At 39.0% G+C, this 25,064-nt stretch overlaps 1 protein-coding gene across 1 annotated transcript in view; it reads left to right on the top strand.

Annotated features, from left to right (window-relative positions):
• Window positions 1-25,064, top strand: part of LOC133570790 (protein bicaudal D homolog 2) — a 108,732-nt gene that overhangs the window by 39,478 nt on the left and 44,190 nt on the right. The window contains exon 2 of the mRNA XM_061923508.1: window positions 20,587-20,799. Coding sequence (XP_061779492.1) covers window positions 20,587-20,799 — 213 coding nt within the window. The remainder of the gene's footprint in view (window positions 1-20,586; window positions 20,800-25,064) is intronic.

The raw sequence follows: 25,064 nt of genomic DNA, 5'->3' as shown, positions 1-25,064 counted from the left end.
AGTCTCTGTTGTCCCAGTTCTCCACAGGCCAATGGTAAAGCTTGACTGTCATCTTCCGGGAATGTAAACAATGAAACACCGGCTGTGTTATCCGGCACAACAGTCAGGGGGTGCATTCTACGGCGGGGGTGCGTTATCCGGCACAACACCTGCCGCAATACACCGCTTCCCACCTACAGCTTTTTTCTTTGCTGTCTCCATTGTTCATTGAACAAATTGCAAAAGATTCACCAACACAGATGTCCAGAATACTGTGGAATTTTGCGATGAAAACAGACAACTTAATAGCTGGCCACCATGCTGTCCCAAAATGTCCTCTACAATCCGTGACGTCACGCGCAGGCGTCATCATACCGAGACGTTTTCAGCAGGATATTCCGCGCGAAATTTATAATTGCACTTTAGTAAGCTAACCCGGCATGTGTTGCAATGTTAAGATTTCATCATTGATATATAAACTATCAGACTGCGTGGTCGGTAGTAGTGGGTTTCAGTAGGCCTTTAACGTTCGAACTGGAATACGTTGTTATTGTTTGCAAATATTAGCCCTTTTGGAATTTGATGCCTGCAACATGTTTCAAAAAAAGCTGGCACAAAAAAGACTGAGAAAGTTGAGGAATGCTCATCAAACACTTATTTGGAACATCCCTCAGGTGAACAGGCTAATTGGGAACAGGTGGGTGTCATGATTGGGTATAAAAGCAGCTTCCATGAAATGCTCAGTCACTCACAAACAAGGATGGGGCGAGGGTCACCACTTTGTGAACGAATGCGTGAGCAAATTGTCGAACAGTTTAAGAACTACATTTCTCAACGAGCTATTTCACGGAATTTAGGGATTTCACCATCTATGGTCAGTAATATCATCAAAAGGTTCGGAGAATCTGGAATAATCACTGCACGTAAGCAATGATATTCCCATACCATCACAGATGCTGGCTTTTCAACTTTGTGTCTATAACAATCCGGATGGTTCTTTTCCTCTTTGGTCGGGAGGACACGACGTCCGCAGTTTCCAAAAAACAATTTGAAATTTGGACTCATCAGACCACAGAACACTTTTCCACTTTGCATCAGTCTCGGCTCGGGCCCAGCGAAGCCGGCGGTGTTTCTGAGTGTTGTTGATAAATGGCTTTCGCTTTGAATGGTAGAGTTTTAACTTGCACTTACAGATGTAGTTACTGCCAGTGGTTTTCTGAAGTGTTCCTGAGCCCATGTGGTGATATCCTTTACACACTGATGTCGGTTTTTGATGCAGTACTGCCTGAGGGATCTAAGGTAATGGGCCTTGCCACTTACGTGCAGTGATTTCACCAGATTCTCTGAACCTTGTGATGATATTACCGACCGTAGATGGTGAAATCCCTAAATTCTTTGCAATAGCTCGCTGAGAAATGTTGTTCTTAAACCGTTCGACTATTTGCTCACGCATTTGTTCACAAAGTGATGACCGTCGCCCCGTCCTTGTTTATGAATGACAGAGCATTTCATGGAAGCTGCTTTTATTCTCAATCATGGCACCCACCTGTTCCCAATTAGCCTGTTCACCTGTGAGATGTTCCAAGTAAGTGTTTGATGAGCATTCCTCAACTTCCTCAGTCTTTTTTGCCACTTGTGCCAGCGTTTTTGAAACATGTTGCAGACATCAAATTCCAAATGAGCTAATATTTGCAAAAAATAACAAAGTTTTCCAGTTCGAAAGTTAAGTATCTTGTCTTTGCAGTCTATTCAATTGAATATAAGTTGAAAAGGATTTGCAAATCATTGTATTCTGTTTTTATTTACCATTTACACAGCATGCCAACTTCACTGGTTTTGGGTTTTGTATATTGGCTACTAAACGTCTCAAGAAGGAGATGCCTTGTGACCTTATTGGGTATACGTTAGGAATAAAAATACACTATCGTGAATGGGACTTTTTGATTTATTTTGGTCTTAAATGGTAAGGTGAGCACACTGGACACACCATTTTACAGCTTTCAAAGGAGTCTTACTCTTCCATGTACTGTAATTTCACCCTTTCATTCATATTTCATGAGCTGTGGGGCCACTGATACTCCCTGAAACGACAGCACCAGGAAAGACCTAGAGCAAAGAACAATTCATAGCGATGTTATTAGAAAAAACTGTACGTGTAGATACTTGATATCTATATCTTTGAGGATGTATCTTTAAGACAAGCATGTCAAAATTTGAGGAGCAATTTGCTCCTCCATTTCGTCCATTTTGTTGTCCACAAACCGTCACAGCTTTGTATGGTTTTGATTTAATGAATCGTAACTCCCAGAGAATAAATACCTTTATAACTGATAACAGTAGTCCAGCCGGGATATGCTCATTTCAAAATTAGATTTACAGCCCCGAAATCTTGTCATTGTTTTCATTTCGATGCCCCGCCCTCCACCGTTTGACCAGTTTCATAATACACCTCTCGGTGCAACCTGGACACATCATCAGTGATTCTCCCGGGCTCAGAGGGTGTGTTGCGTTGCGTCATTGTGAGAAGCCTACGTAAACACGCAGGTGGGCGAGGGTATGCCAAAGAATGCCCTGTGCAGTGCCCGTCAGGCGCAGAGAAGAGCAAACGGCCGTAACAAAGGCGCATTAAAAGATACCGGTATGGCGGTATTGTCTCCAATATATAACTCTTTCTAAAACAGTATTACTGGTCTACCGCCCAGCCCTATGTGGGATGGGGGCAGAGTGCATAAAGGGTGTTTGTCCATAAGCCTAGGACGTTGTTTCGTCTGGCGTCACAATCTTGGCGCCTCATTCCGCGTCATCGCAATACCACAGCAAGTTGCGGCTCACTGCAGTGATCTCCTGGAGGAGTTTCTAAGAAACACCCCTGCTCGATCGACATATTTACAATCAAGTGAGCAACAAAAATGCAACAAACACAGCAAAATACAAACCCCGTTTCCATATAAGTTGGGAAATTGTGTTCGATGTAAATATATATGTATATATTTTGCAAATAATCATTAACTTTAGAATTTGATGCCAGCAACACGTGACAAAGAAGTTGGGAAAGGTGGCAATAAATACTGTTAAAGTTGAGGAATACTCATCAAACACTTATTTGGAACATCCCACAGGTGAACTGGCAAATTGGGAACAGGTGGGTGCCATGATTGGGTATAAAAGTAGATTCCATGAAATGCTCAGTCATTCACAAACAAGGATGGGGCGAGGGTCACCACTTTGTCAACAAATGCGTGAGCAAATTGTTGAACAGTTTAAGAAAAACCTTTCTCAACCAGCTATTACAAGGAATTTAGGGATTTCACCATCTACGGTCCGTAATATCATCAAAGGATTCAGAGAATCTGGAGAAATCACTGCACGTAAGCAGCTAAGCCCGTGACCTTCGATCCCTCAGGCTGTACTGCATCAACAAGCGACATCAGTGTGTAAAGGATACCACCACATGGGCTCAGGAACACTTCAGAAAACCACTGTCAGTAACTACAGTTGGTCGCTACATCTGTAAGTGCAAGTTAAAACTCTCCTATTCAAGGCGAAAACCGTTTATCAACAACACCCAGAAACGCCGTCGGCTTCGCTGGGCCTGAGCTCATCTAAGATGGACTGATACAAAGTGGAAACGTGTTCTGTGGTCTGACGAGTCCACATTTCAAATTGTTTTTGGAAACTGTGGACGTTGTGTTCTCCGGACCAAAGAGGAAAAGAACCATCCGGATTGTTATAGGGGCAAAGTTGAAAAACCAGCATCTGTGATGGTATGGGGGTGTATTAGTGCCCAAGACATGGGTAACTTACACATCTGTGAAGGCGCCATTAATGCTGAAAGGTACATACAGGTTTTGGAGCAACATATGTTGCCATCCAAGCAACGTTACCATGGACGCCCCTGCTTATTTCAGCAAGACAATGCCAAGCCATGTGTTATATCAACGTGGCTTCATAGTAAAAGAGTGCGGGTACTAGACTGGCCTGCCTGTAGTCCAGACATGTCTCCCATTGAAAATGTGTGGTGCATTATGAAGCCTAAAATACCACAACGGAGACCCCCGGACTGTTGAACAACTTAAGCTGTACATCAAGCAAGAATGGGAAAGAATTCCACCTGAGAAGCTTAAAAAATGTGTCTCCTCAGTTCCCAAACGTTTACTGAGTGTTGTTAAAAGGAAAGGCCATGTAACACAGTGGTGAACATGCCCTTTCCCAACTACTTTGTCACGTGTTGCAGCCATGAAATTCTAAGTTAATTATTATTTGCAAAAAAAAAAAAAAAAGTTTATGAGTTTGAACATCAAATATCTTGTCTTTGTAGTGCATTCAACTGAATATGGGTTGAAAAGGATTTGCAAATCATTGTATTCCGTTTATATTTACATCTAACACAATTTCCCAACTCATATGGAAACGGGGTTTGTATGAAAGTGAAAGGTAAATAAAATAAAAACACCTACAATCTGATATATCCGATATATCACTAAGCTTTAGAACTTTCTTGTAAAAATGTCCTTCCGCGTCTGTCCCTGACACAGGCATTTCAGGCTGGCCTCTCTGGAAACACTCTGTGGAAACGCTCCCCACCCACACGGCTTGGTGCCTCGTCTGAGCTGCTGTGACTTAGATTACCGTAGTAACTAATTACATTACCATAGTAACTAGTATATCATGCAAAAGCACATATTCCAACCATTGAAATATTTTGTATAGTTCAAGACTTACGGTCACTGCACATCATAATGGCAGCTACAGTTTACATCTTAAAGATCTAAAAAAAAAATGCTTGGGAATGTCCAGATGGCCAGATTGAAAAGCTTAATGGGCCACATGTGGCCCCCGCGCCTTAATTTGCCCAGGTCTGGATTAGGATGTTCGGGTTGATACATTCCAAAACTGGTCTTCTCCATTTGTCCCTTTCTGGTCCTCAAAGTGTTTACAATTTCGCTTTGCAGAGCGGAAAACTTCTCTGAGATGTTAAACACTTTGCGATTAAGTTCAGAAATCGAGTGTCCACGGCCCTGCCCTTCCATCAATCGTCACGGGCAGCTTCTGGGTGCCTTGGACGTCTCCCCTCGTCTTCCAAATGTGTGGGTACACTGGGGCAGATGCCCCGTTATCATACAGTAATCCCCTACAGGTGGAACCCTAAATCCTAAAACAAGACGTGCGTACATTGTCTTTTTCACTCTTTGTTTGGCAGATTGCTGACAAAATGAGTTGCTTGCAATTACGTTTGTAGAACCCTTAAGAGCAGGTTGTGACATGCCTGAGCGTCAGGTGCTGCAGTGTGGTTTCCTGCAGGGCACACTGGCAAACTGCAAAAGGATGTTGGCGTATGCGCATGAGTTAAGTGAATCATAGCTCTGCAGTTCTAGGCTCTGCAGTAATTCACAGTCGTGCTTTGCCAGGAAGCAGCTTGCATCTCACACTTTTTTCCTTCATGTTATTCCCCTGCATTACATTCTATGCAAATATGCTGTGATTACTTCTCCTTTAATGCGATGTCTTGAATGTCCAAATCCAGACTTGATGATGAAACTGTTAGTCAATCAAGAGAGAAGATCTCCAACCAGCTGGGAGTTGAAGAATAACGTTTAAAAAAACGATCTGTTACTCATTAGAGTCATGTCATTGGTGTTGCAACAATCAGTAACTGGCAGTAAACGGAGTTACCTCCTGCCCGCACACAGTGTCATGTGACCTGGTGTGCCTTCCTCACAGCACCATGTTGTTACAAAAATAACTCGCTGTTGTTCTTTGCACAATACATCCGTGCTGGGTCGTGTGTTGTACAAACCCCGTTTCCATATGAGTTGGGAAATTGTGTTAGATGTAAATATAAACGGAATACAATGATTTGCAAATCATCTTCAACCCATATTCAGTTGAATATGCTACAAAGACAACATATTTGATGTTCAAACTGATAAACTTTTTTTTTTTTTTTGAAAATAATCATTAACTTTAGAATTTGATGCCAGCAACACGTGACAAAGAAGTTGGGAAAGGTGGCAATAAATACTGATAAAGTTGAGGAATACTCGTCAAACACTTATTTGGAACATCCCACAGGTGAACAGGCAAATTGGGAACAGGTGGGTGCCATGATTGGGTATAAATGTAGATTCCATGAAATGCTCAGTCATTCACAAACAAGGATGGGGCGAGGGTCACCACTTTGTCAACAAATGCGTGAGCAAATTGTTGAACAGTTTAAGAAAAACCTTTCTCAACCAGCTATTGCAAGGAATTCAGGGATTTCACCATCCACGGTCCGTAATATCATCAAAGGGTTCAGAGAATCTGGAGAAATCACTGCACGTAAGCAGCTAAGCCCTTGACCTTCGATCACTCAGGCTGTACTGCATCAACAAGCGACATCAGTGTGTAAAGGATATCACCACATGGGCTCAGGGACACTTCAGAAACCCACTGTCAGTAACTACAGTTGGTCGCAACATCTGTAAGTGCAAGTTAAAACTCTCCTATGCAAGGCGAAAACCGTTTATCAACAACACCCAGAAACGCCGTCGGCTTCGCTGGGCCTGAGCTCATCTAAGATGGACTGGTACAAAGTGGAAAAGTGTTCTGTGTCCACATTTCAAATTGTTTTTGGAAACTGTGGACGCCGTGTCCTCCGGACCAAAGAGGAAAAGAACCATCCGGATTGTTATCGGCGCAAAGTTGAAAAGCCAGTATCTGTGATGGCATGGGGGTGTATTAGTGCCCAAGACTTGGGTAACTTACACATCTTAATGCTGAAAGGTACATACAGGTTTTGGAGCAACATATGTTGCCATCCAAGCAACGTTACCATATTTCAGCAAGACCATGCCAAGCCACGTGTTACATCAACGTGGCTTCACAGCAAAAGAGTGCGGGTACTAGACTGGCCTGCCTGTAGTCCAGACCTGTCTCCCATTGAAAATGTGTGGTGCATTATGAAGCCTAAAATACCACAACGGAGACCCCCGGACTTTTGAACAACTTAAGCTGTACATCAAGCAAGAATGGGAAAGAATTCCACCTGAGAAGCTTAAAAAATGTGTCTCCTCAGTTCCCAAACGTTTACTGAGTGTTGTTAAAAGAAAAGGCCATGTAACACAGTGGTGAACATGCCCTTTCCCAACTACTTTGGCACGTGTTGCAGCCATGAAATTCTAAGTTAATTATTATTTGCAAAAAAAAAAAAAAAAGTTTATGAGTTTGAACATCAAATATATTGTCTTTGTAGTGCATTCAATTGAATATGGGTTGAAAAGGATTTGCAAATCATTGTATTCCATTTATATTTACATCCAACACAATTTCCCAACTCATATGGAAACGGGGTTTGTAAGAATGCGCCGCTCCTCCAGATGCCTTTTGGCCCCCGTGCCCCTAAATGAACTGTATAATGCACAGTAGGCATTCAGCTGCACATAAATACGCCTCACATCTCGGAGCGATGGTGCTCAGTGGGCCGTGAGTGAATTTGGAGACGCAGGAAGAAAGTGGGAGGACGTTGTTGATCGTCACAATTTCTGCCCGCACGTGAGCTGCGATTCACGAGGCAGGAGGTTCCATTCCATAGTTTGTGCCGCTCTTCCTCCTCCGCAACAGTGAAGGCCGCCCTTGTGAAAAACAGACTCTGTTTCAATGACTTGACTTCTGTTGCTCACATGCAAGAAAGTCTAAATGTCGCATCGGTCAACCTTCTCTGGTACTCCTGCCAGATATGGTCATGTGTGAAGTTACTTCCCAAAACTTGTCCCATTTCTTTGTGCTGCAATTTTTTTGGTCTAACTATTAGAGTTTTTTATGTTTCTAACCTTTTGGGAGCTGGTTATGAATCACAAAATGTTATTAACTTAAAAACGTTTATAGTTAGAGCAAAACATTTTGCAGCACAAACGTTTGGGACAAGTTTGAGGAGATTTAGGCATTGTTTGAGGGCTGTTATGAATCATAACAGGTTAATAACATAACAACTATAATAGTTAGACATAGATTGTTGCAGCACAAATGATTGGGACAAGTTTGGGGAGATTTAGGGATGATTTGAGTGCTGGTTATGAATCATAACAGGTTAATAACATAACAAATATAATAGTTAGACAAAGATTGTTGCTGCACAAACATTTGGGACAAGTTTGAAGAGATTTAGGTATGATTTGAGTGCTCGTTATGAATCATAACAGGTTAATAACATCAAAACTATAATAGACAAAGATTGTCGCTGCACAAACGTTTGGGGAAAGTTTGGGGAGATTTAGGCATGGTTTGAGGGCTGGTTATGAATCATAACAGGTTAATAACATCAAAACTATAATAGACAAAGATTGTCGCTGCACAAACGTTTGGGGAAAGTTTGGGGAGATTTAGGCATGATTTGAGGGCTCGTTATGAATCATAACAGAATAATAACATAAAAACTACAATAGTTAGACAAAGATTGTTACAGCACAAATGATTGGGACAAGTTTGGGGAGATTTAGGCATGGTTTGAGTGCTGGTTATGAATCATAACAGGTTAATAACATAACTATAATAGTTAGACATAGATTGATGCTGCACAAACGATTGGGACACGTTTGGGGAGATATTGACAAGGCTGAAGTGCTGTTGTGAATCATAACAGGTTAATAACATAAAACATATGCTACTTAGACATAGTGAAGTGAAGTGAATTACATTTATATAGCACTTTTTCTCAAATGACTCAAAGCGCTTTACATTGTCAAACCCAATCTCTAAGTTACATTTAAACCATTGTGGGTGGCACTGGGAGCAGGTGGGTAAAGTGTCTTGCCCAAGGACACAACGGCAGTGACTAGGATGGCGGAAGCGGGGATCGAACCTGCAACCCTCAAGTTGCTGGCACGGCCGCTCTACCAACCGGGCTATACCGCCCTATAGGTTGATGCTGCACAAACGATTGGGACACGTTTGGGGAGATTTAGGCATGATTTGAGGGCTGGTTGTGAATCATAACCGGTTAATAACATCAAAACTATAATATTTAGACATAGTTTGTTGCTGCACAATTGTAGCACAAACGATTGTGACAAGTTTGAGGAGATTTAGGCATGGTTTGAGGGTTCATTATTAATCATAACAGGTTAATAAAATAACTACTATAATAGTTAGACAAAGATTCCTGCAGCACAACCATTTGGGACAAGTTTGAAGAGATTTTGGTATGATCTGAGGGCTGGTTGTGTAAATCATAACAGGTTAATAACATGACTACAATAATAGTTAGACAAAGATTCCTGCAGCACAAACATTTGGGACAAGTTTGAAGAGATTTTGGTATGATCTGAGGGCTGGTTGTGTAAATCATAACAGGTTAATAACATCACAAATATAATAGTTAGACAAAGATTGTTACTGCACAAACGATTGAAAGAAGGTTGGGGAGATTTAGGTATGATTTGAGGGCTGGTTATGAATCATAACACGTGAAAATAACATAAATAATATAATAGACATAGATTTTTGCTGCACAAACGATTGGGACAAGTTTGGGGAGATTTAGGTATGATTTGAGGGTTGGTTATGACTCATAACACTTGAAAATAACATAAAGAATATAATAGTTAGACATAGATTGTTGCTGCACAAATGATTGCGACACATTTGGGGAGATATTGACATGATTTGAGTGCTGGTTATGAATCATAACAGGTTAATAACATCAAAAATATAATAGCTAGACATAGATTGTTGCAGCACAAACGATTGGGACAAGTTTGGGGAGATTTAGGGATGATTTGAGGGCTGGTTATGAATCATAACAGATTAATACCATAACTATAATAGTTAGACATAGATTGATGCTGCACAAACGATTGGGACACGTTTGGGGAGATATTGACAAGGCTGAAGTGCTGTTGTGAATCATAACAGGTTAATAACATAAAACATATACTACTTAGACATAGTGAAGTGAAGTGAAGTGAATTACATTTATATAGCACTTTTTCTCAAGTGACTCAAAGCGCTTTACATTGTCAAACCCACAAGTTTGTAGAGATTTAGGTATGATTTGAGGGCTGGTTGTGAATCATAACAGGTTAATAACATCAAAACTATAATAGTTAGACATAGATTGTTGCTGCACAATTGTAGCACAAACGATTGTGACAAGTTTGAGGAGATTTAGGCATGGTTTGAGGGTTCATTATTAATCATAACAGGTTAATAACATAACAGACAAAGATTCCTGCAGCACAAACATTTGGGACAAGTTTGAAGAGATTTTGGTATAATCTGAGGGCTGGTTGTGTAAATCATAACAGGTTAATAACATCACAAATATAATAGTTAGACAAAGATTGTTACTGCACAGACGATTGAAAGAAGGTTGGGGAGATTTAGGCATGATTTGACGGCTGGTTATGAATCATAACACGTGAAAATAACAAAGAATATAATATTTAGACATAGATTTCTGCTGCATAAACGATTGGGACAAGTTTGGGGAGTTTTAGGTATGATTTGAGGGCTGGTTATGAATCATAACACGTTAAAATAACATAAAGAATATAATAGTTAGACATAGATTGTTGCTGCACAAACGATGTTTGGGGAGATATTGACATGATTTAAGGGCTGGTTATGAATCATAACAGGTTAATAACATCAAAAATATAATAGCTAGGCATAGATTGTTGCTGCACAATTGTAGCACAAACAATTGTGACAAGTTTGGGGAGATATTGACAAGGCTGAAGTGCTGTTATGAATCATAACAGGTTAAGCACATAACAGCTATAATAGTTAGACATAGATTGTTGCAGCACAAACGATTGGGACAAGTTTGGGGAGATTTAGGGATGATTTGAGGGTTGGTTATGAATCATAACAGGTTAATAACATAAAAAATATAATAGTTAGACAAAGATTGTTGCTGCACAAACAATTGGGACAAGTTTGGGGAAATTTGGACATGGTGGGGGGGGGGCCAACTTCCCACACGCCTGGTCTGGTCATGTGTGTTGTGCTATCACGTGTTCTACATCTCAAGGCAGGGTTATCTCAGTCTTCTCTGATTGCAGGAAAAAGACTTCTTGGTTTTTGATCAGTCTGTGTCCAACGTGTTATTTTTTCCGCCACTAAAAGTTTATTTACCAATTCATCACATTTTGGTTCTTCGGAATATTTCTCTCTCTTGGCTCAACGTACTGGCTGTGTGGTTTGCTCTGTGGACATTGGGTCTGTTTTCAGTCGCACAAAGTAAAATAATACGTTCATTGTGACGCTTGCATGAATGAGGCGTGGACCGTCTTTAAATGGTGCTCTGTGTCCGTCTGATCCTGTTTGAAGTTCTGCGTTTGTCACCGGGGGCTGAATGGGTTCTGGAAACACAAGGTTGTGTCTATAACTGGACTAGTGATAGATAGGTATGGTGAATGAGGAGTGATTGAAATTCCTCAAACGGCTTTTCAAAATTCAGTCCTTTTATTGCAAGCTGGTCTCCACTTCAAAGGCTTGACAGTAATTGTACCTCTAGAGACATCTCTCCACATACCTCTACTCCAGCATACCAGTGAAAGAGGAACTGAAAATACACTGTTTGGTTTTACACCAGAAGTATCGATCCATTGTGAGACCCAAGGCTTTGAATTAGCTGAAGATTGATAGTGGTATTGATTTATATTCTCTCGGTATGACTTTCCACCTCCACCTGAGGTGTTGAACGTCAGGAATGACTCTTTCATTATTTGGGAGCAGAGGTCACAGAGCTAAACGTTGAACCCTTTAAACACTGGTCATCTCATGTTCAGTACGAGAACAAAGCCTCCAGAACATGTTCCAACATGTTTCTAGACAATAAGACTTCAGAGACGTGACCATTGCTGTCATAGCAACATTAGAGTTGTTGTACGATTGAATAACAGCTGGAGTTGGTGTTGACTTCGTCACACCCAACTGTAACAATACACACAATCCAAACCTGTCCTTTATTTTTAGATCCAGTCTCTCTCTATGTATATGTCAAATTCATGAAATAAAACGTGTTTGAAAGAAACAATCGAATCTGTCCAGAGTAGGGTTGTCCCAATACCAATATTTTGGTACCGGTACCAAAATGTATTTCGATACTTTTCAATACTTTTCTAAATAAAGGAGACCACACAAATGGCAATATTGGCTTTATTTTATCAAACAATCTTACGGTACATGAAACATATGTTTCCTATTGCAATTTTGTCCTTAAATAAAATAGTGAACATACTAGACAACTTGTCTTTTAGTAGTAAGTAAACAAACAAAGACTCCTAATTAGTCTGCTGACATATGCAGGAACATATTGTGTCATTTATCATTCTATTATTTTGTCAACATTATAAGAAAATCTGTGAACATGGATTATTAATCCACTTGTTCATTTACTATTAATATCTGCTTACGTTCTCTTTTAACATGTTCTATCTACACTTCTGTTGAAGTGTAATAATCACTTATTCTTCTGTTGTTTGATACTTTACATTAGTTTTGGATGATACCACAAATTTAGGTATCGATCCGATACCAAGTAGTTACAGGATCATATGTTGGTCATATTCAAAAACCTCATGTGTCCAGGGACGTATTTACTGAGTTTATAAACATAATATAAACATTTTTTAAAGGAAAAAAGATTTTGTGACGATAAAACATTTTCTAGCTTGTTGTTAGCGGTGTGCTATTGTATCCTCCTACAACTGTGGTTGTTTTTAAAGGGCTTTATAAATACCTTTGGTATGGGTATTTTGATAGTAGGCTATTATAGCTAATACAGACACTTACATCATGTGTTATAACACTTACAGTATATAAGACTTTTAAAATAATTTTGATAGTAGGCTATTATAGCTAATATAGACACTTACATCATGTGTTGTCTTCATTATAACACTTATACAAGACTTTTAAAGTAATTTTGATAGTAAGTTAATATAACTAATATAGACACTTCCATCATGTGTTGTTTTCATTATAACACTTATATAAGACTTTTAAAGTCATTTTGATAGTAAGTTAATATAACTAATATAGACACTTACATCATGTGTTGTCTTCATTATAACACTTATATAAGACTTTTAAAGTCATTTTGATAGTAAGTTAATATAACTAATATAGACACTTACATCATGTGTTGTCTTCATTATAACACGTATATAAGACGTTTAAAATTATTTTGATAGTAGGGTAATATAACTAATATAGACACTTACATCATGTGTTGTCTTCATTATGACACCTACAGTATATAAGACTTTTAAAGTCATTTTGATTGTAAGTTAATATAACTAATATAGACACTTACATCGTGTGTTGTCTTCATTATAACACTTATATAAGACGTTTAAAGTCATTTTGATAGTAAGCTAATACAACTAATATAGACACTTACATCATGTGTTGTCTTCATTATAACACTTATATAAGACTTTTAAAGTAATTTTGATAGTAAGTTAATATAACTAATATAGACACTTACATCATGTGTTGTCTTCATCATAACACTTATATAAGACTTTTAAAGTAATTTTGATAGTAGGCTATTATAGCTAATATAGACACTTACATCATGTGTTGTCTTCATTATAACACTTATATAAGACTTTTAAGGTAATTTTGATAGTAAGTTAATATAACTAATATAGACACTTACATCATGTGTTGTCTTCATCATAACACTTATATAAGACTTTTAAAGTAATTTTGATAGTAGGCTATTATAGCTAATATAGACACTTACATCATGTGTTGTCTTCATTATAGCACTTATATAAGACTTTTAAAGTAATTTTGATAGTGAGTTAATATAACTAATATAGACACTTACATCATGTGTTGTGTTCATTCTAACACTTATATAAGACGTTTAAAGTAATTTTGATAGTAGGGTAATATAACTAATATAGACACTTACATCGTGTGTTGTCTTCATTATAACACTTATATAAGACTTTTAAAGTCATTTTGACAGTAGGCTATTATAGCTAATATAGACACATCATGTGTTGTCTTCATTATAACACTTATATAAGACTTTTAAAGTAATTTTGACAGTAGGCTATTATAGCTAATATAGACACTTACATCATGTGTTGTCTTCATTATAACACTTATACAAGACTTTTAAAGTAATTTTGATAGTAAGTTAATATAACTAATATGGACACTTACATCATGTGTTGTCTTCATTATAACACTTATATAAGACTTTTAAAGTAATTTTGATAGTAAGTTAATACAACTAATATAGACACTTACATCGTGTGTTGTCTTCATTATAACACTTATATAAGACTTTTAAAGTCATTTTGACAGTAGGCTATTATAGCTAATATAGACACTTACATCATGTGTTGTCTTCATTATAACACTTATATAAGACATTTAAAGTCATTTTGATAGTAGGCTAATATAACTAATATAGACACTTACATCATGTGTTGTCTTCATTATAACACTTATATAAGACTTTTAAAGTAATTTTGATAGTAAGTTAATATAACTAATATAGACACTTACATCATGTGTTGTCTTCATCATAACACTTATATAAGACTTTTAAAGTAATTTTGATAGTAGGCTATTATAGCTAATATAGACACTTACATCATGTGTTGTCTTCATTATAGCACTTATATAAGACTTTTAAAGTAATTTTGATAGTGAGTTAATATAACTAATATAGACACTTACATCATGTGTTGTGTTCATTCTAACACTTATATAAGACGTTTAAAGTAATTTTGATAGTAGGGTAATATAACTAATATAGACACTTACATCGTGTGTTGTCTTCATTATAACACTTATATAAGACTTTTAAAGTCATTTTGACAGTAGGCTATTATAGCTAATATAGACACATCATGTGTTGTCTTCATTATAACACTTATATAAGACTTTTAAAGTAATTTTGACAGTAGGCTATTATAGCTAATATAGACACTTACATCATGTGTTGTCTTCATTATAACACTTATACAAGACTTTTAAAGTAATTTTGATAGTAAGTTAATATAACTAATATGGACACTTACATCATGTGTTGTCTTCATTATAACACTTATATAAGACGTTTAAAGTCATTTTGATAGTAGGCTAATATAACTAATATAGACACTTACATCATGTGTTGTCTTCATTATGACACTTACAGTATATAAGACTTTTAAAGTCATTTTGATAGTAGGCTATTATAGCTAATATAGACACATACATCATGTGTTGTCTTCATTATAACACTTACATAAGACTTTTAAAGTCATTTTGATAGTAAGTTAATATAACTATTATAGACACTTACATCATGTGTTGTCTTCATTATAACACTTATATAAGACTTTTAAAGGCAGTCTGATAGTGGGCTAATATAACTAATAAAGACACTTACATCATGTGTTGTGTTCATTCTAACACTTATATAAGACATTTAAATTAATTTTGATAGTAGGCTAATATAGCTAATATAGACACTGGCATCATGTGTTGTCTTCATTATAACACTTATATAAGACTTATGAAGTCATTTTGATAGTAAGTTAATATAACTAACATTGACACTTACATCATGTGTTGTCGTCATTATAACACTTATATAAGACGTTTAAACTCATTTTGATAGTAGGCTAATATAACTAACTAACTAATTTTTTTGCAGCTCCAGACATTTTTTTGTTGTTGTATTTTTGGTCCAATATGGCTCTTTCAACATTTTGGGTTGCCGACCCCTGTGTCAGACTGACCTGTATTCAAATATCGGTGACGATTCTTCACACTGGTTATGCCGTTTAGTTCTGCAGCCGAGCAGAGTAAAGACCAGCCTGGCAGGGAGTCTAACCTCACGCCATGATGAATGCACTCATCTGGAATCCGACATGATTCTGTGTGGAGGGGATATCAGCGTCATTATGTTTGACGTGGTCTCCTGTGAGGGAAGTCCAGACTAGACCGGGTGCTAATGACTAAAGACCGGCTGTTGATTAGCTTTACAAGAGATGAATAATCCATTCTCACATGTCCAACGTACAACTGCAGCATATGGCCAAAGATGAATATCAAATCTGGGAGCAGCTCTCTGTGAGATTACAGGCTCGGTGGCGTGTGTCCCAAAGTCACCCTCCCCAACCCGACCCACAGATTAGAGGCCTCTTGGGTCAGTAGGTCTTTGTGTTAGGGCGCTCACATCTTCTTTCAGTTTTACATGCAGCAGCAATATCAGGATTTGTCATTTGGTTAATCCGGTCTTCTGGAGTCATTTCCCAAAGTCTCCTGCTGCTACTTTATTTTCATTGTACAGTAAATCCATATTGGCTCACATAATTCAACACGTTCTGATCAAAGTGTGTTTGGGACTGTGGACAGGCCTCCCACTTGGTGGTAGCGATGCCAAGTCCAATGTCCTTGGGTCAATGTCCTGGTTGATAGACCTCTGGTTAATAGACCTCTGGTTAATAGACTTCTGGTTGATAGACCCCTGGTTGATAGACTCCTGGTTGATAGATTCCTGGTAGATAGACTCTCATTGGCCAGGTAGTCGCCGGGTTTACTTAAGAAGGAAAGCTCTTCGTCTCGGTAGCCTTCCAAGGCTAATCCATTATTTTCCTTGGCGGAAGGAGGTTGTTTTGGTCTGTCTGTCTGTCTGTCAGAAGGATTAGTCAACAACCAGAGTGTTGTTTCTCCAGGGGCCTTAAGACACTGCCGTCAAACTCAAGGCCCGGGGCCGGATGTGGCCCGCCACGCCATTTTATGTGGCCCGTCAAATGCTGGTAGTAATGTGCATCAATGAAATACTTAAATAAGGCTGTAACATCAGAAAATGTGTCTAAAGTCCAATGTCCTTGGGTCAATGTCCTGGTTGATAGACCTCTGGTTAATAGACCTCTGGTTAATAGACCTCTGGTTAATAGACCACTGGTTAATAGACTTCTGGTTGATAGACCCCTGGTTGATAGACCCCTGGTTGATAGACTCCTGGTTGATAGACTCCTGGTAGATAGACTCTCATTGGCCAGGCAGTCGCCGGGTTTACTTAAGAAGGAAAGCTCTTCATCTCGGTAGCCTTCCAAGGCTAATCCATTATTTTCTTTGGCGGAAGGAGGTTGTTTTGGTCTGTCTGTCTGTCAGAATGATTAGTCAACAACCAGAGTGTTGTTTCCCCAGGGGCCTTAAGACACTGGAATCAAACTCAAGGCCCGGGGTCGGATGTGGCCCGCCACGCCATTTTATGTGGCCCGTCAAATGCTGGTAGTAATGTGCGTCAATGAAATACTTAAATAAGGCTGTAACATCAGAAAATGTGTCTAAAGCAGTGGTTCTTAAAGGGGAACATTATCACAATTTCAGAATGGTTAAAACCATTAAAAATCAGTTCCCAGTGGCTTATTATATTTTTCGAAGTTTTTTTCAAGATTTTACCCATCACGCAATATCCCTAAAAAAAAGCTTCAAAGTGCCTGATTTTAACCATCGTTATAAACACCCGTCCATTTTCCTGTGACGTCACATAGTGAAGCCAACACAAACAAACATGGCGGAAAGAACAGCAAGCTATAGCGACATTAGCTCGGATTCAGACTCGGATTTCAGCGGCTTAAGCGATTCAACAGATTACGCATGTATTGAAAGGGATGGTTGTAGTGTGGAGGCAGGTAGCGAAAACGAAATTGAAGAAGAAACTGAAGCTATTGAGCCATATCGGTTTGAACCGTATGCAAGCGAAACCGACGAAAACGACACGACAGCCAGCGACACGGGAGGACAAATTCGGCGATCGCCTTCTAACCAACGATTGGTATGTGTTTGTTTGGCATTAAAGGAAACTAACAACTATGAACTAGGTTTACAACATATGAAATACATTTGGCAACAACATGCACTTTGAGAGTGCAGACAGCCCAATTTTCATCAATTAATATATTCTGTAGACATACCCTCATCCGCGCTCTTTTCCTGAAAGCTGATCTGTCCAGTTTTGGAGTTGATGTCAGCAGGCCAGGGAAGCTAGGGTCGATAGCTCGCTCGTCTGCGGGAACAAACTGCCGCCATTGCTTGCCGTGCTACCGATGTCCTTTGTCCCTGAATTGCTCACACACTCCGGCAGATTCAATGGGGGTCTGGCGGCAGATTTCTTTGACTTTATCGTTGGAAATGCATTTTCTTTGAGTGTCGCAGGATATCCACACATTCTTGCCATCTCTGTCGTAGCATAGCTTTCGTCGGTAAAGTGTGCGGTACAAACGTCCAATTTCTTGCCAGTTGTCGTGGAATTAACACATTATTATGCCTAATTTGGACAACCAGGTATGGTGAAGATAAGGTACTTTTAAAAAAAATAAAATAAAATAAAATAAGATAAATAAATGAAAAACATTTTCTTGAATAAAAAAGAAAGTCAAATAAAAACAGTTCCATAGAAACTAGTAATTAATGACAATGAGTAAAATTAACTGTTAAAGGTTAGTACTATTAGTGGACCAGCAGCAAGCACAATCATGTGTGCTTACGGACTGTATCCCTTGCAGACTGTATTGATCAGTGACGTGCGGTGAGGTTGATGGCTGGTGAGGCACTGACTTCATCACAGTCAGATTTACAAACATATGAACCCTAAAGAGTATCTTATTCACCATTTGATTGGCAGCAGTTAACGGGTTATGTTTAAAAGCTCATACCAGCATTCTTCCCTGCTTGGCACTCAGCATCAAGGGTTGGAATTGGGGGTTAAATCACCAAAAATTATTCCCGGGCGTGGCGCCGCTGCTGCCCACTGCTCCCCTCACCTCCCAGGGGGTGAACAAGGGGATGGGTCAAATGCAGAGGACACATTTCATTACACCTAGTGTGTGTGTGACAATCATTGGTACTTTAACTTAACTTTAACTTTACACATACAAACTGTAGCACACAAAAAAGCACATTTAATTAAAAAAAACGTTATTATGGTCTTACCTTTACTTATAAGTGCGGGAACAGTGGTGTTCGTGTTGGAGGAGTTGTGAATGAATGAAATATGAAATCCGTGCTGCAGTCTGCAGGTGTACCTAATGTTGTGTCCCTGCAGTCGTTCACGGCTCCTCCGGCGCGAGCATTGTTGTTTTTGCACTTTTTGGCTTCTTGTTAAGTGACTTTTTTGGGGTGGATTCGGTCTTGCACGTGGAGGGTTTGGGTGTGGGCTTTGGTTGCAGTGGTGCTCCCGTCGGGGGGTGCATTCTGCGGCGGAGGTGCATTAACCGGCACCAGGAGGCGGGATTACTGCGAGCCTCACACAATGCGTCTTCGCAGCAGTTTTATGATTGCTCAGCACAAGAAATACTTTACACACATACAGTTGTTGACAAAATACACTCTACATTACATACCTCAGCTAACTAAACTATGGAAATGTATAATGTAGTTCATATAGCAATACGGTCTCACTGCACAGCAGGCCAGCAGTTAGCCGAGTCCGCAATCCATGTTGAGGCACAACTGAGTGACGTGCCTCAACTGGCTGCTGATCACAGCAAGTCTCTTCTCAGTATTTGAACGGCAAATGTGAAAATTCTGAGATTTTGTATACAAATAATCTAAAACTGGTGAAGTTAAATGGAAAATAACTTTATAGTATAATCACTAAATACAAATAACAATTAAAATTTTTTTCTTTTTACGATTTTTTTCTTTCCATGATGGCAGGTGAGGCCATATATTGATATATAATGTAGGAACCAAAATATTAATAACAGAAAGAAACAACCCTTTTGTGTGAATGAGTGTAAATGGGGGAGGGAGGTTTTTTGGGTTGATGCACTAATTGTAAGTGTATCTTGTGTTTTTTATGTTGATTTAATAATAAAAAAAAAAAATTAAAAAAACGATACTGATAATAAAAAAAACAATACCGATAATTTCCGATATTACATTTTAACGCATTTATCGTCCGATAATATCGGCAGGTCAATATTATCGGACATCTCTACTAAATAATATTATTTGATATTTTACGGCAATGTGTTACCGTATTTTTCGGACTTTAAGTCGCAGTTTTTTTCATAGTTTGGCCGGGCTCCAGTGCGACTTATATATGTTTTTTTCCTTTTTTATTATGCATTTTCAGCAGGTGCGACTTATACTCCGGTGCGACTTATACTCCGAAAAATACGGTAATAATTTCACACATAAATCGCTCCTGAGTATAAGTCGCACCTCCGGCCAAACTAGGAAAAAAACTGCGGCTTACAGTCCGAAAAATACGCTAAGTTTAAATCACATGCTTGGGTAGAACCTGAACATGTCGGTCATCTGCATACAATTCTCACATCTCGTGACCTTCCCCAAGTCCGCTATCATCTCCCTCCTGTGCCGCTAAGAGCATTAGAATCATGATCGCCCGGTCTTTAGACCCACTGCTCTACTTTCCCATGCAGCGGTGCACGTGCGGGCCGAGGTAAAGGGCGGGGGGGGGACGCTCTGATGCAGCCCAGATGGAGCTAGACTGATTATCCTTCCAGGGTGACGTGACCCCCCCCCGGTCCCCGGCTTAGCCACAGTAGATCAGCGTTGCATTAAAATGTCAAAAAGAGCTTAGTCTCGATCATTTACATACTGACTCAGGTTGTGGTTTCTACCTTGCAGGCCTTCGGACAAGCCTACTCCAACCACAGGAAAGTGGCGGCGGACGGAGAGAGCCGCGAGGAGACTCTCATCCAGGAGTCGGCGTGCAAGGAGGCCTATTACGAGCAGAGGGTCCTGGAGCTGCAGAATGAGCTCCGCCAGACCCGCAGCGTTGTCGCCAACGCCCAGTTTGAGAACGAGCGCCTGACGACCATCGCGCAGGAGATGAGAGAGGTGACCACCTTTTCATACGTTCTTCAGATTATAAGAACTCTTACTAACCCAGCATCTGCCACTAAAAACATAGCATTATTCTGTACTGACGGTGAATTAACTTAAAGGGGAAGTGCACTTTTTTAGATTTTCACCTATCGTTCACAACCATTTCAAGAGACAAGAAAACAAAATGTTGTTTTTTTGCATTCTAACATAAAAAAAACGCTTGTTCCAGGTGGCTAGCAATGCAGCTTATTATAACGTCAACAATACTCCCATTTACTACGTTCCGCAACCTGTATTATAAACCAAGTTGTAATAACATCGTTATTGTAAGAGCGAACACCGAGGAACTCTTTTTCTAGCGTACCAACACATCGGCGTGCTACGGTGTTAGCAGCAAAAGTTAGCACAAAACACATTTGAGTTTGTAATACACAACAATGTGATAGGACACCAATCTGTACTGAGTGGAAAAACATGAACAATCATAATAAAGTATCTGTAAAGTATTATTTCATTGTTTGTACATAGCGAGCCAGACGGCATATGTACTTTAGTTGTAGTAACACACATGACGTGCTCCGTGTATCATGATCAATATTATAGGGACTCACTCGATGGACAGTTGAGTATTTGGTCCAGTTGGCTGGGGAATTATTTTTTTTCCCGGTTTATTTGGGTAAGCATTCCATTTATGTCAAAATATATTTGCTCCAATTTCCACATTTACAGCGTTATAGTCACTTTCACCTCACTCTCTCGGCTTCCGTCTGCTCCACCGTCTCACTCTTCCTCCGTGCTCGTTTCTATAAGCAGTCGTTCATCCTCAGTATATTCAGCTTCAAAAAGGTAAGCTTGTGAATCCTCATTAGTCCAAAAATAGTCGTCTTTGTTGTTTGTTACCGAATCTGCCATCGCCTTTGTATAATTGTGCAGTTCCCCTTTAATTATGTGCCAGGAACAAATTGTACAGTGGAACCTCGATTTACGAGCCCCTCTATTTACAAACGTTTCCATGTAAGAACTTTTAGATGGAGCCAAATATGTCTTGTGTGTGAACTGTGTCTCTGTGTACCAATGATGCATTCATTTTATGTCACGCCGGCCGACAAAAAGCAGGGAGGCGTAGCCCTACACGTCGCTAGTCACTGCTCAGTGCGTGTGTTTTTTCACCTTTGAACAAGTTTTATTCGTTTTGCTAATTCAATAGGAGTCCACAAAAGGCATCAGACCCGTGTGGAAAGAAGAAGAAAAAAGAAAAAACTATTAATGGCGCTCACAAGCATAGCATAGCAAGAATCAACAAAGCCGGTTTCGCACTACAGCAGGTTTTAATTGTGATAAGACCGGACTCTAAAAATATGCCATAGCAGACTTATTTCACACCAGAGGAAAATGCACTACCTCTCGTATAGCGACACAATAGCACACACACTTGGCCCCTCCTGCTGCATCCTTTCTGTTCAGCTCCTCTGCCGATATTAATGTGTCTTTTACTTACTTATGTTCATTCTTGTAACAATATAGTCGTTAAAGTTAAGGATGTAAATGATTTCTGATCATTTGTGAGGGCACCAAAGGGATTTCTGTGTGTGTGCGTGTTGACTTGGTATTGTGTTCAGAGTGTACAACCCTTCTCTAAATTCTCCAATTATTCATTTTTGCATTGTTTTTCATCGAGAAAGTTGCCTCACTGTACACCCTTTTCTTTTTACGACCCCTAAACAAGTTCGTAAATGGAGGTTCCACTGAAATAAGTAATCCATTCTGCACACGACTGACATTAATGCATGAGTGCCACATTTTGGTCATCTCTTGGCGTTTTTTAAGTGTGCCAGAAGGAGCTGACGTTTGTTTGTTTGCATAACCTTGTCTGTTGTTGGCGTCACGCGAGAACCAGACTAATTGTTTGTGGTAGACTGAAGGAACATTTTGTGACGTTCTCTACTTCTATTGTACATCCAGGGTGGAGTTCAACTGACATGTTGAGGTTATGAAAAATAAGTTTTCACACATTCTACCAACACGTTTTACACATTCTACCAACACGTTTTAAACATTCTACCAAAACGTTTTCACACATTTTACCAACACCTTTGCACACATTCTACCAACACGTTTTTACACATTCTACCAACACGTTTTTACACATTCTACCAACACGTTTTTACGTATTTGACCAACACGTTTTTACACATTCTACCAACACGTTTAAACGCATTCGACCAACACGTTCTACACATTCTACCAACACGTTTTTACACATTCTACCAACACGTTTTTACGCATTCAACCAACACGTTTTTACACATTCTACCAATATGTTCTACACATTCTACCAACACATTTTTACGCATTCGACCAACACGTTTTTACACATTCTACCAACACGTTCTACACATTCTACCAACACATTTTTACACATTCTACCAAGACGTTCTACACATTCTACCAACACGTTTTATACATTCTACCTACACGTTTTTACACATTCTACCAACATGTTTTCACATTCTACCGACACGTTTTTACACATTCTGCCTACACGTTTTTAAGCATTCGACCAACACGTTTTTACACATTCTACCAACACGTTTTTACACATTCTACCAACACGTTTTACACATTCTACCAGCACGTTTTACGCATTCGACCAACACGTTTTCACATTCTACCGACATGTTTTTACACATTCTGCCTACACATTTTTACGCATTCGACCAACAGGTGTTTACACATTCTACCAACACGTTTTTTACACATTCTACCAACACGTTTTACACATTCTACTAACACGTTTTACACATTCTACCAACACGTTTTTACACATTCGACCAACACGTTTTTACACATTCTACCAACACGTTTTTACGCATTCGACCAACACGTTTTTACACATTCTACCAACACGTTCTACACATTCTACCAACACGTTTTTACACATTCTACCAACATGTTTTACACATTCTACTAGCACGTTTTTACACATTCTACCAACACGTTTTCACATTCTTCCAACACGTTTTCACACATTTTACCAACACCTTTTCACACATTCTACCAACACGTTTTTACACATTCTGCCTACACGTTTTTACACATTCTACCAACACGTTTTCACATTCTTCCAACACGTTTTTACACATTCTGCCTACACGTTTTTACACATTCTACCAACAAGTTTTTACGCATTTGACCAATACGCTTTTACACATTCTACCAACACATTTTACACATTCTACTAACAGGTTTTACACATTCTACCAACACGTTTTTACACATTGTACCGACACGTTTTTACACATTCTACAACATGTTTTCACACATTCTACCAAGACGTTTTACACATTCTACTAACACGTTTTCACACATTCTACCTACACGTTTTTACACATTCTACCTACACATTTTTACACATTCTACCTACACGTTTTTACACATTCTACCTACACGTTTTTACACATTCTACAAACATGTTTTCACACATTCTACCTACACATTTTTACACATGCTACCTACACGTTTTTACACATTCTACCTACATGTTTTTACACATTCTACAAACACGTTTTCACTCATTCTACCAACACGTCTCACACATTCTACCAATATGTTTCACACATTCTACCAACACGTTTTTACACATTCTACCAATACGTTTTTACACATTCTACCAACACGTTTTTACACATTCTACCAACACGTTTTTACACATTCTACCAACACGTTTTTACACATTCTACCAAGACGTTTTACACATTCTACTAACACGTTGTCACACATTCTACCTACACATGTTTACACATTCTACCTACACATGTTTACACATTCTACCTACACGTTTTTACAAATTCTACCTACACGTTTTTACACATTCTACAAACACGTTTTCACACATTCTACCTACACTTTTTCACTCATTCTACCAACAGGTTTCACACATTCTACCAATATGTTTTACACATTCTACCAACGCATTTTCACACATTCTACCAACATGTTTTTACACATTCTACCAACACGTTTTTACGCATTCGACCTACACGTTTTCACACATTCTACCAACACGTTTTACACATTCTACTAACAGGTTTTACACATTCTACCAACACGTTTTTACACATTCTACCGACACGTTTTTACACATTCTACCGACACGTTTTTACACATTCTACCGACACGTTTTTACACATTCTACCGACACGTTTTTACACATTCTACCAACACGTTTTTACACATTCTACCAACACGTTTTCACACATTCTACCAAGACGTTTTAC

Source organism: Nerophis lumbriciformis, linkage group LG01 (assembly GCF_033978685.3).
Source record: "Nerophis lumbriciformis linkage group LG01, RoL_Nlum_v2.1, whole genome shotgun sequence".
Taxonomy (NCBI): Eukaryota; Metazoa; Chordata; class Actinopteri; order Syngnathiformes; family Syngnathidae; genus Nerophis; species Nerophis lumbriciformis.
The sequence above is the reverse complement of the archived record's forward strand: the minus strand, read 5'-3'. Positions and strand labels throughout refer to the sequence as shown.